The 14,130-nt window shown below is 45.2% G+C and overlaps 1 protein-coding gene across 1 annotated transcript in view; it reads left to right on the forward strand.

The window, feature by feature from the left end:
- Positions 1–221: 221 nt before the first annotated feature.
- Positions 222–14,130, forward strand: part of LOC136178525 (collagen and calcium-binding EGF domain-containing protein 1-like) — a gene marked incomplete in the record, with an annotated part of 57,319 nt that continues 43,410 nt past the window's right edge. The window contains 2 exon segments of the mRNA XM_065952427.1: positions 222–650; positions 3,808–3,888. Of these exon segments, the coding sequence (XP_065808499.1) occupies positions 538–650; positions 3,808–3,888 (194 nt within the window).

Here is a 14,130-nt window from a genome sequence, read left to right on the forward strand (position 1 = left end):
AAAGTTTCACCCTGTTCATTTATTTGCCACATTTAACAATTAAATTATGATTTTATTCCTGCAGTCTGATTGGCTTTCTGTGCGCTCGTTCATTATTCAAACAAACTGTTATGTGTGATAACATGCTCTGTCTGTCTGTCAAATGTCAGCAGAAAGCTCGGAGGTCATTTTGGAGATTAAGGTTGTCATTGAACATGCTGTAAAGTCACTACGTCATCACCTGCATCGAGCAGGGCTGGATACACACTCTGCTGCCCTGAGTCTCTTCCTGAAAGGCAGGAATGTAAATCCAGAGGGATTAGTGCGGACACGGTGTGGGCTGTAAACCCCTTCAGTAGCCCTCTGAGGGGTCTCTGCCTCAGTGCGTAAAGTGGGGACGGGGCTCCGGACGCACAGCGCAGCTTCGTGCGTCGCCTCTGCGGGATACTCGACTCGGAGGATTACTGATACTCTGGAAACCACTGCCATGTGAAAACAGCGGAGGGAGTTTAGCTGATGTGAAGGAACAGATCTTCTGTCCCGGAGCGCAGTGGGGACATGGGTCAACTTTATGGTGCGACTCTTTTACCATTTGGCGCAATCTGTGTTGTTTTCCTGTGGGAATCCTGTGCCAGCTCTATCAGGACGACAGATGCAGTGGACACTTCGAGGTATGTTTCAAGGACGTGATTAGATTAGTCTAGAAACATCTTCCGTGAGTGAGCGGCTGTGTGCTGGTGACGCAGTGCCAAACACGCATCCAGGATTCATTAAATCAGAGTTTTAGTCTTTTTCAAATGTGCAGATTTATTTCAGCGGGACGAAACTTCTACCAAGAGTTCTGATCCAAAGCGATTTAAAGATTAAAAAGTACAGCTCTGAACTTTAGAACAGATTTTATCCGCGTTTCATTTAAAGCCAGATCACAAACCAAACCAAAAGTCACGTTGGAGTTGTGTGTGTGTGTGTGTGTGTGTGTGTGCGTGTGTGGGCGTGTGTGTGTGTGTGTGCGTGTGTGTGTGTGCGTGTGTGTGTGTGTGTGTGTGTGTGTGTGTGCGTGTGTGTGTGTGTGTGTGTGTGTGTGTGTGTGTGTGCGTGTGTGTGTGAGTGCGTGTGTGTGTGCGTGTGTGTGTGTGTGTGTGTGTGTGTGCGTGTGTGCGTGTGTGTGCGTGTGTGCGTGTGTGTGTGTGTGAGTGCGTGTGTGTGTGTGTGCGTGTGTGTGTGTGTGTGTGTGTGTGTGTGTGATCGACACACTGTGCGGGCAGGTTTCAGAGAGGAGACCCCTGGATGAACCGCTGCAGCGCGGCTAATCTAATGTGCTTTACAGAAACATTCAGAGAGGCGAAGGGAAACTCCAAATGGTGCAAAGAGCCAAATGTTACTCGTGCTCAGACACAACATGACAGATGCTGTGAAGGTGCCCGAAGACAGTAGGTCAGGAGGTGAGGGGGGGGGGGGCACTGCAGGACGACACTGATGGTATTTTATTCAGGGAAACCAAACATCCTCTTCTCCTCTGAGGGGTACTGACATGTCCTCAGAGTCATGCTGTAGAGGTTCAGATTCAAACATCTATTACTGTGATCTGTGAGGCCATGGAGGGCTCTTTAATGAACATCATGGTAAATGGATTTCAGCTTGTAGAGTAGCAACATGAAGCAGAGGGAGCAACTTGAGGTTACGTGTCTTGCCCAAAGACACATCGTACATGTGGCTGCAGGAGCTGGAGATCGAACCCTGACCTTCCAGTTGAGAGACAACTCTACCACTGAGCCACAGCCGACCCTTTAATAAATGATTGATCGATTCTTAATCCATCTCATAGCTCACATGTTTAAATAAACCATTGATCAAACCGTGAAAAGACAGTTAAAAAAAAACAGGACAAACAGAGTCAGGAATAATTAAAGATGCATAAATAAACAAACAGAAAATCTAATTCTCAAAGTCTCTGCAGGCCTTAAGAGTTTTATTATCACTCTGAGAACAGGAGAAAGGTAGGCGGGGAATAGAGCGGGAAACTATGGAGGGGGGGGGGGGTGACATGCGGGAAAGGAGCCACAGGCCGGACTTCTACAATTCTACAATTGACTTAGCAGACTCTTTTATCCAAAGCGACGTACATCAGAGAGTAAGAACAACACAAGTAAGGATCTAGAAAAAAGGGAACAATGTGAGTAAGAGCAAACGATCAGCTTTGAGTCTGATTGGACACACAGGTGCTGACAGGAAGTGACCAGAGGCAAAGCACAACATTGAGGGCAGTTCTTGAGAGCTCTAATCAGTATAGAAACCATCTTATAAGTCATCGTTATCAAACAAAAACCATCGTCATTACCATCATCATCATCAATAATATGGAGACCATCATCATTAAGTTAGTAGGTATTCATGAAAGAGCTGGGTCTTTAGCTTTTTCTTAAAGGTGATCAAATGGAGTTGGACTTGGATCCAACCTTCCCGCTTAAAGGACTTTAGCCTCCATACATGGAGCGTGACCTAACCGCTAGGCCATCTTATTATGTCTTTATTTTCACTCAAAAATCATGAGAGCATAGCACTCATTTAGAATGACGTCGAGCAGGATAAACAATGAAAAGTAACAAACATACATATACTTATATATGTACACATACATATATATATATATATACACATCATAGATAAACAAAATCATTTAAAAACCAACAAACAGATAATAAAAAGTATTAAAAACTAAATCAATTAAAACATGTGCAATCAGAAGTAAAGGAGTTAATAATTAAAGATCTAAAATGGCCATAAGAGACCAGTGCCTTGATTTTTAAAGTGCCTTGTAGCAAATTCCAAGCTGATGGTGCAAAGATGCCAAAAGCAGATCTTCCATGCTCCGAGGGGGGGAACCAGCTCGGGGGCGCCGGGGACAAAAAAAATAAATCTGATACCGATATATCAGCTGATATCTATCTTAGATCTTAGATAGGTATAGATAAACACATTTATTCTGTCGATCCCTCAGTTATCAGACATGAGGAGAATAGATCTGCTTTAAAGGAAAGACCAGAAGCACAACACGAGTCATCTCCATGGTTACTACAGGAGACACTTCTTTGTTTCTGTCATGAGCAGACTTACAATTTTACTTAATGATGTGGTTTTACATACACGACTCTGAGGGGCGGGGCTGACGCAGACCAACAGGCATGTCTATCATGATCATCATGAGTTTAGTCAAGGTGAGGGCTTCAGGAAGCAGCTTATAAGTCAAACTTCTAACATTAATAATAAAAAAGTCTCCAGCTGTGATTAAGTGAGTAATCGTCTGTTTGGCCGACAGACTGATGAAATCCCTGAATATTAAAATGTGTTTATTACAATTTGCACATTAGTGTTACTGAACACAGACGAGTGGAGTGTTAGATATGTGTTATTTTATTCTAAAACATATAAAGAAAAATGTTGGGCCAAGCATGTCAAAGTTCTGTGAATGTGTAAAACTCTGCAGCTTCAAACTTTGACTCTCAGAGACCATCATCACATCCAGCTCTACATCTCTGCTATTTGTTATTCCTAATTTACCCTTTATCAAGCCCTGCCCTCACCAGGAAGTAACCCTCTGTCAAGCCCCGCCCTGACCAGGAAGTAACCCTCTATCAAAGTACTCCTGGATCACGAAGTTAATATTTAGAGTCACTTTGTCAGACACCCTGAGCACCTTTTAACCAGGTTTAGTAACCGCATTGATTAGAGATTAGGAGAAAGTTTGTCTCACTGGAAGTAGCCCAGCAACAGTTGCTATGAGAGGGAGCTCTCTGATTGGTGGGTTTGATGTTTGTTTCTTTTCTTTAGAGCGGAGTGTCCAGACAGTAAGATCCTGACTGTGGAGTATCCGTGTGTGCGAGCTGGGGGGAAGAACAGCACCTGTTTCAGGTAAGCTTTGTTCACACCTGAACTTCCCAACAAAGTGAAGTTTAAATGTTTGGAGCTCTCCCTACTGATTGGCTGCTGTATAGGTCATAAGCTCCGCCTCCTCCATGAACAAACATGGTTCCCGTCATTTTCTGGGACGTTTAGATTGATCAGTTATTTGATGCTTAAAAGAGCGTCTGTAACGTTGTGACTGACAGTTCCTGTAACTGTGTGACTGACAGTTCCTGTAACGTTGTGACTGACAGTTCCTGTAACTCTGTGACTGACAGTTCCTGTAACTGTGTGACTGACAGTTCCTGCGAGTCTGTGACTGACAGTTCCTGTAACTGTGTGACTGACAGTTCCTGTAACGTTGTGACTGACAGTTCCTGTAACTCTGTGACTGACAGTTCCTGCGAGTCTGTGACTGACAGTTCCTGTAACTGTGTGACTGACAGTTCCTGCGAGTCTGTGACTGACAGTTCCTGTAACTGTGTGACTGACAGTTCCTGCGAGTCTGTGACTGACAGTTCCTGTAACTCTGTGACTGACAGTTCCTGTAACTCTGTGACTGACAGTTCCTGCGAGTCTGTGACTGACAGTTCCTGTAACTGTGTGACTGACAGTTCCTGTAACTCTGTGACTGACAGTTCCTGTAACTGTGTGACTGACAGTTCCTGCGAGTCTGTGACTGACAGTTCCTGTAACTGTGTGACTGACAGTTCCTGCGAGTCTGTGACTGACAGTTCCTGTAACTCTGTGTGCGTGTCCTCCTGAGCAGCTCGATTAAGGTTGTTGTCACGACGTTTACTTCACTGAAGTAGATTGTAACAGTTCTACTTCCTGTCTGTACCCGCCATATGTGTTTGCTCGTTTTAATACATCTTTGTGTGACTAACTTTCACTGTGGACGTCTGAAAACACTTGCAGTGTGCGCAGCTTATTCATTGGCTGGTACTTTTCACAGGAAGCTGCAACTCTCCGGGAGCTCTTTGGAAGCATGATAATCTAGGCTACCTGTTGTTACGCAGTGGGTCCTGTTAGCATGATAATCTAGGCTACCTGTTGTTACGCAGTGGGTCCTGTTAGCATGATAATCGAGGCTACCTGTTGTTACGCAGTGGGTCCTGTTAGCATGATAATCGAGGCTACCTGTTGTTACGCAGCGGGTCCTGTTAGCATGATAATCTAGGCTACCTGATGTTACGCAGCGGGTCCTGTTAGCATGATAATCTAGGCTACCTGTTGTTACGCAGCGGGTCCTGTTAGCATGATAATCGAGGCTACCTGTTGTTACGCAGCGGGTCCTGTTAGCATGATAATCTAGGCTACCTGTTGTTACGCAGCGGGTCCTGTTAGCATGATGATCTAGGCTACCTGTTGTTACGCAGCGGGTCCTGTTAGCATGATAATCTAGGCTACCTGTTGTTACGCAGCGGGTCCTGTTAGCATGATAATCTAGGCTACCTGTTGTTACGCAGTGGGTCCTGTTAGCATGATAATCTAGGCTACCTGTTGTTACGCAGCGGGTCCTGTTAGCATGATAATCTAGGCTACCTGTTGTTACGCAGCGGGTCCTGTTAGCATGATAATCTAGGCTACCTGTTGTTACGCAGTGGGTCCTGTTAGCATGATAATCTAGGCTACCTGATGTTACGCAGCGGGTCCTGTTAGCATGATAATCTAGGCTACCTGTTGTTACGCAGCGGGTCCTGTTAGCATGATAATCTAGGCTACCTGTTGTTACGCAGTGGGTCCTGTTAGCATGATAATCTAGGCTACCTGTTGTTACGCAGTGGGTCCTGTTAGCATGATAATCTAGGCTACCTGTTGTTACGCAGCGGGTCCTGTTAGCATGATAATCTAGGCTACTTGATGTTACGCAGCGGGTCCTGTTAGCATGATAATCTAGGCTACCTGTTGTTACGCAGCGGGTCCTGTTAGCATGATAATCTAGGCTACCTGTTGTTACGCAGCGGGTCCTGTTAGCATGATAATCTAGGCTACCTGATGTTACGCAGTGGGTCCTGTTAGCATGATAATCTAGGCTACCTGTTGTTACGCAGTGGGTCCTGTTAGCATGATAATCTAGGCTACCTGATGTTACGCAGCGGGTCCTGTTAGCATGATAATCTAGGCTACCTGTTGTTACGCAGCGGGTCCTGTTAGCATGATAATCTAGGCTACCTGATGTTACGCAGCGGGTCCTGTTAGCATGATAATCTAGGCTACCTGATGTTACGCAGCGGGTCCTGTTAGCATGATAATCTAGGCTACCTGTTGTTACGCAGCGGGTCCTGTTAGCATGATAATCTAGGCTACCTGTTGTTACGCAGTGGGTCCTGTTAGCATGATAATCTAGGCTACCTGTTGTTACGCAGCGGGTCCTGTTAGCATGATAATCTAGGCTACCTGATGTTACGCAGCGGGTCCTGTTAGCATGATAATCTAGGCTACCTGTTGTTACGCAGTGGGTCCTGTTAGCATGATAATCTAGGCTACCTGATGTTACGCAGCGGGTCCTGTTAGCATGATAATCTAGGCTACCTGTTGTTACGCAGTGGGTCCTGTTAGCATGATAATCTAGGCTACCTGTTGTTACGCAGTGGGTCCTGTTAGCATGATAATCTAGGCTACCTGTTGTTACGCAGCGGGTCCTGTTAGCATGATAATCTAGGCTACCTGTTGTTACGCAGCGGGTCCTGTTAGCATGATAATCTAGGCTACCTGACGTTACGCAGCGGGTCCTGTTAGCATGATAATCTAGGCTACCTGACGTTACGCAGTGGGTCCTGTTAGCATGATAATCTAGGCTACCTGTTGTTACGCAGTGGGTCCTGTTAGCATGATAATCTAGGCTACCTGTTGTTACGCAGTGGGTCCTGTTAGCATGATAATCGAGGCTACCTGATGTTACGCAGTGGGTCCTGTTAGCATGATAATCTAGGCTACCTGACGTTACGCAGCGGGTCCTGTTAGCATGATAATCTAGGCTACCTGTCGTTACGCAGCGGGTCCTGTTAGCATGATAATCTAGGCTACCTGTTGTTACGCAGTAGGTCCTGTTAGCATGATAATCTAGGCTACCTGTTGTTACGCAGCGGGTCCTGTTAGCATGATAATCTAGGCTACCTGATGTTACGCAGCGGGTCCTGTTAGCATGATAATCGAGGCTACCTGTTGTTACGCAGCGGGTCCTGTTAGCATGATAATCTAGGCTACCTGTTGTTACGCAGCGGGTCCTGTTAGCATGATAATCTAGGCTACCTGATGTTACGCAGTGGGTCCTGTTAGCATGATAATCTAGGCTACCTGATGTTACGCAGTGGGTCCTGTTAGCATGATAATCTAGGCTACCTGTTGTTACGCAGCGGGTCCTGTTAGCATGATAATCTAGGCTACCTGATGTTACGCAGCGGGTCCTGTTAGCATGATAATCTAGGCTACCTGTTGTTACGCAGTGGGTCCTGTTAGCATGATAATCTAGGCTACCTGTTGTTACGCAGCGGGTCCTGTTAGCATGATAATCTAGGCTACCTGTTGTTACGCAGCGGGTCCTGTTAGCATGATAATCTAGGCTACCTGTTGTTACGCAGTGGGTCCTGTTAGCATGATAATCTAGGCTACCTGTTGTTACGCAGTGGGTCCTGTTAGCATGATAATCTAGGCTACCTGTTGTTACGCAGTGGGTCCTGTTAGCATGATAATCTAGGCTACCTGATGTTACGCAGCGGGTCCTGTTAGCATGATAATCTAGGCTACCTGTTGTTACGCAGTGGGTCCTGTTAGCATGATAATCTAGGCTACCTGTTGTTACGCAGCGGGTCCTGTTAGCATGATAATCTAGGCTACCTGTTGTTACGCAGTGGGTCCTGTTAGCATGATAATCTAGGCTACCTGATGTTACGCAGTGGGTCCTGTTAGCATGATAATCTAGGCTACCTGTTGTTACGCAGCGGGTCCTGTTAGCATGATAATCTAGGCTACCTGATGTTACGCAGCGGGTCCTGTTAGCATGATAATCTAGGCTACCTGATGTTACGCAGTGGGTCCTGTTAGCATGATAATCTAGGCTACCTGTTGTTACGCAGTGGGTCCTGTTAGCATGATAATCTAGGCTACCTGTTGTTACACAGCGGGTCCTGTTAGCATGATAATCTAGGCTACCTGATGTTACGCAGCGGGTCCTGTTAGCATGATAATCTAGGCTACCTGATGTTACGCAGCGGGTCCTGTTAGCATGATAATCTAGGCTACCTGTTGTTACGCAGCGGGTCCTGTTAGCATGATAATCTAGGCTACCTGTTGTTACGCAGCGGGTCCTGTTAGCATGATAATCTAGGCTACCTGATGTTACGCAGTGGGTCCTGTTAGCATGATAATCTAGGCTACCTGATGTTACGCAGTGGGTCCTGTTAGCATGATAATCTAGGCTACCTGTTGTTACGCAGCGGGTCCTGTTAGCATGATAATCTAGGCTACCTGTTGTTACGCAGTGGGTCCTGTTAGCATGATAATCTAGGCTACCTGATGTTACGCAGTGGGTCCTGTTAGCATGATAATCTAGGCTACCTGTTGTTACGCAGTGGGTCCTGTTAGCATGATAATCTAGGCTACCTGTTGTTACGCAGTGGGTCCTGTTAGCATGATAATCTAGGCTACCTGATGTTACGCAGTGGGTCCTGTTAGCATGATAATCTAGGCTACCTGTTGTTACGCAGTGGGTCCTGTTAGCATGATAATCTAGGCTACCTGTTGTTACGCAGCGGGTCCTGTTAGCATGATAATCGAGGCTACCTGTTGTTACGCAGTGGGTCCTGTTAGCATGATAATCTAGGCTACCTGTTGTTACGCAGTGGGTCCTGTTAGCATGATAATCTAGGCTACCTGATGTTACGCAGTGGGTCCTGTTAGCATGATAATCTAGGCTACCTGATGTTACGCAGTGGGTCCTGTTAGCATGATAATCTAGGCTACCTGTTGTTACGCAGCGGGTCCTGTTAGCATGATAATCTAGGCTACCTGTTGTTACGCAGTGGGTCCTGTTAGCATGATAATCTAGGCTACCTGTTGTTACGCAGCGGGTCCTGTTAGCATGATAATCTAGGCTACCTGTTGTTACGCAGCGGGTCCTGTTAGCATGATAATCTAGGCTACCTGATGTTACGCAGCGGGTCCTGTTAGCATGATAATCTAGGCTACCTGATGTTACGCAGCGGGTCCTGTTAGCATGATAATCGAGGCTACCTGATGTTACGCAGTGGGTCCTGTTAGCATGATAATCTAGGCTACCTGTTGTTACGCAGCGGGTCCTGTTAGCATGATAATCTAGGCTACCTGTTGTTACGCAGTGGGTCCTGTTAGCATGATAATCTAGGCTACCTGTTGTTACGCAGCGGGTCCTGTTAGCATGATAATCTAGGCTACCTGTTGTTACGCAGCGGGTCCTGTTAGCATGATAATCTAGGCTACCTGATGTTACGCAGCGGGTCCTGTTAGCATGATAATCTAGGCTACCTGATGTTACGCAGCGGGTCCTGTTAGCATGATAATCGAGGCTACCTGATGTTACGCAGTGGGTCCTGTTAGCATGATAATCTAGGCTACCTGATGTTACGCAGTGGGTCCTGTTAGCATGATAATCGAGGCTACCTGATGTTACGCAGTGGGTCCTGTTAGCATGATAATCTAGGCTACCTGACGTTGCACAGCGGGTCTTGTTAGCATGACAAGCTAGGGTAACTAAGCAACAGCTGTAACCCCGAGATTGATTGACACATGTACAGACCAATCAGTATTGACCTCTGACTCGTGGTGACTCATTGACATATTTACAGAGGAATCAGTGTCGTTAGCATGGTGTGTTGTTGTTTGTTTAACACTTCTCAGTGTTTTATAGATATTTGTGGGGACTCGGGACACAGAGCTTGAAAAGGGGACCGTCCCGGCTCCCTTAACAACATGTACTGTACATTACACATCCAGAAATCCAACCAATCGATTTTCCCAGAATATAAATTTCCTCTGCAGAGAGGATTGAACCTGAAACTTTCTGAGGATCTGTTTCTGTAACCACCAAAGTACCTTTAACGTCATCTCCAGATTCCCCCCCCGCCCTGTTGGAAACTTAATATCCACGCAGGAGAGAAAACATATCTGTGATAAAATGATGATCCTCTCTGAAGATGCAGTTTGTTAAAGGGTCGTAATGTCTCCGATTTAAACGCACCTTGAACTGTAGCTTTCATCTGCACCCAGCTGAAGTCCATCAGCCGGGCTCTGTGACCGAGACACAGGATTTGAACTTGAACTCTCTGGCTCCAGAACTGAAAACATTTAGGGAAACTTCCCCCTCGGGGAGTAAGACTGGTATTATAAGCTAAGAAGTAGAGAAGCAGCCTGACAGGAGAGGACGGGGTTAGTTATTTTTAATGCACTGTATCCACGACTACAGATAGTGATCAGAAATACTAAATGATGTTGAAGCATCATCAGTGTGCAGAGAAGTGTTTAACGAAGACAAATTTATCGTGGAGGATGTGAGCGAGGAGCACGTGTCAAAGGTTTGAAGTATTTCCCAATGTAATTGGTTCCTCGCGGGCTCTCCCCTCTCTACAGACGGCCTGATTTATGAAATATTCTATGATAACACATCCTACGAGAGCGTCTTGGAGCTCAGTTTAAATGATATAAATGAATTAAAGGCAGACTTTGTACGTTTTTTAGCCCATGATGCATCACACTCAGCAGGAGAAAAACCAATGCCAATCCCTCATTTTGACGTTCACATCACTTTTTCTTGAGCTGAACTCTGGCTGGGATTTGGCTGCAGGGATAAGAAGATCTTTTAATAAATGAGGCAGCAGGTCTGGTGTAAGGCCAAACCATCGGATCTGTTCACTGTTAAGGTTTCGACTCGGTGTCGTCTTTAATTTCTGCCTCTGAAGGAGACGTAGGCGGATTACATGAGGTTGTGTTTTCCTCTCTGTTTCTCGAGGCGTCTGAGAGCAGACCTGGATCAAATTGATTTAAGAAGAACTTCAGGGGTGAACAGATTGGTCCTCTGCGTCAGAACATCGATATTACTGTGAATGCATCGCGATGAGAGGAGGTCGTTGTTCCAGAAAAGGCCCGATGAGGCAATGATTACAAATGTTCATGATTTAGACGCACGCATAGTTTGATATATCGGTCGGATGGATGTTACCCTGAGACCAGGTTAGCATAGGAGGCTACCTGAGTTCATCTGAGTTATAGTGTTTTTGATTGTCCAGAGATGTTTAAAGGCTTTATATGTGATGTTTTGATCCAGCAGATGTCGCCCTTGAGCTCCAGCATGAAACCAAAACAACTGGCGCTGCATTGTTGTGTTAGCATGCTAATGCTAGCGATCTTTATTATGCTGGTATCTTCACACTGCATGTAAATTTACCTGAAATGAGCGTGATCTAGAAACACAGTTAAGCAGTGAGTACAGTATGTTATTCTTCTTTTCTCTAGTCCCTCAATTAAACAACTTTTATACGTGAGGGGAGGAGTCAGCCGGCCGTCCTGGCGATGTAAACAAAGTGAAGATAGGACTCTGAAAACTCTGAAAACATCACAGACAGTGGGACTCGGGTGTTACACCCATTGTAGACAGTCATGACATGAGTTATTTTCAAAGGATATACTTGATTTCTATGATATTTAAGTGTGAAAAATCACATATAAAGCCTTTAACTCAACAGACTAATGATGCTCTCGTGTCCACCTGGCGTTTTTTCCCGGGCATTTAAGCGCTGGCTGTGCGCTTAGAAGCGTTAGCATGAAGCGTTTGTGCGCAGAGAATAAAAGCGCTGTATGACCGAAACTGCTCTCCGCTGCTTTTAACTGCATGTTTTTTACCCAAGACGTTTATTTTCCTTCACTATGAGCATTAAAAGGAGGATTTTTTGCCCTCCTACTTTTTCCAGATCTTGCGCTCAATAATAATGACGGCCCTGATGATAGGCAGCGTAAGGACCCGACCGATCTAGGATATAAGTGGCTGGTTGAAAAAAGTGCATTTGACATCAACAGCATCCAAAAAGAGGTGGAGCACAAGGAGAAGATGCTGGGCACTGGGCTCTGTCTCCGGGTGGCAGCCTGTACAATACAAAACTTTAATATCTCCCAGGGGGACATTTGTTTTCACAGCTTTGGACAGTTGGTACACAAGGAAAAAACAAATAACATAGGTGGAAAAACACATAGCAGAGAAGGGGCCAGTCACTGTGGAAGCATGTTTAGGGCTTCAATCACTGAGGGGATGTTGCACCCTTGAAATGAACTGGTCAGAACTCATCCATCTTCACTTTTAGCAACTTTTATTAAAGCTTTAAACAAGCTTCGTTTTCAGCCTTACACACACCTCTTAAAGGGCCAGTGTCTTAATCTTAAAAGGTAGATAAAAATAAAACACACAGTATTTACTGTTCATAACTTTGTTCTCTTTTACTGATGATCTTAAAAATATAAATTAACTTAAATACTTCTGGAAATTAAATTAGTTTAAATAGACACAGTGATATTACAAAATGACAGAAAGCATTTATCTGCCTGGACCATGAAGTTTTGATTTACTTGACAACAACATAAACATTAATGTGATAAATGTTCAGACTGAAGAAGCAAAGACGAGCTTCCTCAGCAGCTGATGATCCCTCAGATTCAGGATTGATTCAGATTTCCACAGTTCGACTGTTTCAAACAGGACCAGGGTAAACATGTAACTGGAGACGGTCTGGAGGTTCTGACGTCGCCCTGTTTGGCTGCTAACCTGAAGAGAACACGTCTGTGTGGATGAAGAAAAACTGATGTTAAATCATTTGTTATCATGAGAGAGTAAACTCCCTTGATTCCAATAAAGAGCTGCAAACACTCATAAACTCAGGAGTAATCCATGGCTGGCCTCCATGAGATGTGGAAACACTAAGCAGAGACCGAGGGGGGGATTTTATTTACCCTCATCTCTAACTAAGGCTCGACTAAAAATAAAACCTCCAAACTCCATTTTTATTCTCCTTAAAAAACAACAAAGAAACGACTCAAAACTGTTTTTTCTTTTTATTTCATCAACAGAATCGAACAAACTAAATTCCACTTTCTGTGGTCCTGGTAGTGTTGTAGTCAAGACCAGAGTGCTCCAAGACCGAGACAAACCCAAGACCAGAGTGCTCCAAGACCGAGACAAACCCAAGACCAGAGTGCTCCAAGACCGAGACAAACCCAAGACCAGAGTGCTCCAAGACCGAGACATTTAGGGATCGAGACCGAGTCAAGACCAACACCAAGACATTTAGGGATCAAGACCAAGACTAAGACCAAGACATTCAGGGATCAAAACCAAGACCAAGACATTTAGGGATCGAGACCAAGACTAAGACATTTAGGGATCGAGACCAAGACCAAGACATTTAGGGATCGAGACCAAAACCAAGACCAAGACATTCAGGGATCAAGACCAAGACCAAGACATTTAGGGATCGAGACCAAGACTAAGACCAAGACCAAGACATTTAGGGATCGAGACCAAGACTAAGACCAAGACATTTAGGGATCGAGACCAAAACCAAGACCAAGACATCTGGGGATCGAGACCAAGTCAAGACCAAGACATTCAGGGAACGAGACCAAAACCTAGACCAAGACCAAGACATTCAGGGAACGAGACCAAAACTTAGACCAAGACCAAGACATTCAGGGAACGAGACCAAAACCAAGACCAAGACATTCAGGGAACGAGACCAAAACCAAGACCAAGACATTTAGGGATCGAGACCAAAACCAAGACCAAGACATTCAGGGAACGAGACCAAAACCAAGACCAAGACATTCAGGGAACGAGACCAAAACTTAGACCAAGACCAAGACATTCAGGGAACGAGACCAAAACCAAGACCAAGACATTCAGGGAACGAGACCAAAACCAAGACCAAGACATTCAGGGAACGAGACCAAAACCAAGACCAAGACATTTAGGGATCGAGACCAAAACTTAGACCAAGACCAAGACATTCAGGGATCAAGACCAAAACTTAGACCAAGACCAAGACATTCAGGGAACGAGACCAAAACCAAGACCAAGACATTTAGGGATCGAGACCAAGACTAAGACCAAGACATTTAGGGATCGAGACCGAGTCAAGACCAAGACATTCAGGGATCGAGACCAAGACTTAGACCAAGACCAAGACATTTAGGGAACAAGACCAAAACCAAGACCAAGGCATTTAGGGATCG

This window comes from Labrus bergylta, chromosome 3, assembly GCF_963930695.1.
Source record: "Labrus bergylta chromosome 3, fLabBer1.1, whole genome shotgun sequence".
Classification (NCBI taxonomy): domain Eukaryota; kingdom Metazoa; phylum Chordata; class Actinopteri; order Labriformes; family Labridae; genus Labrus; species Labrus bergylta.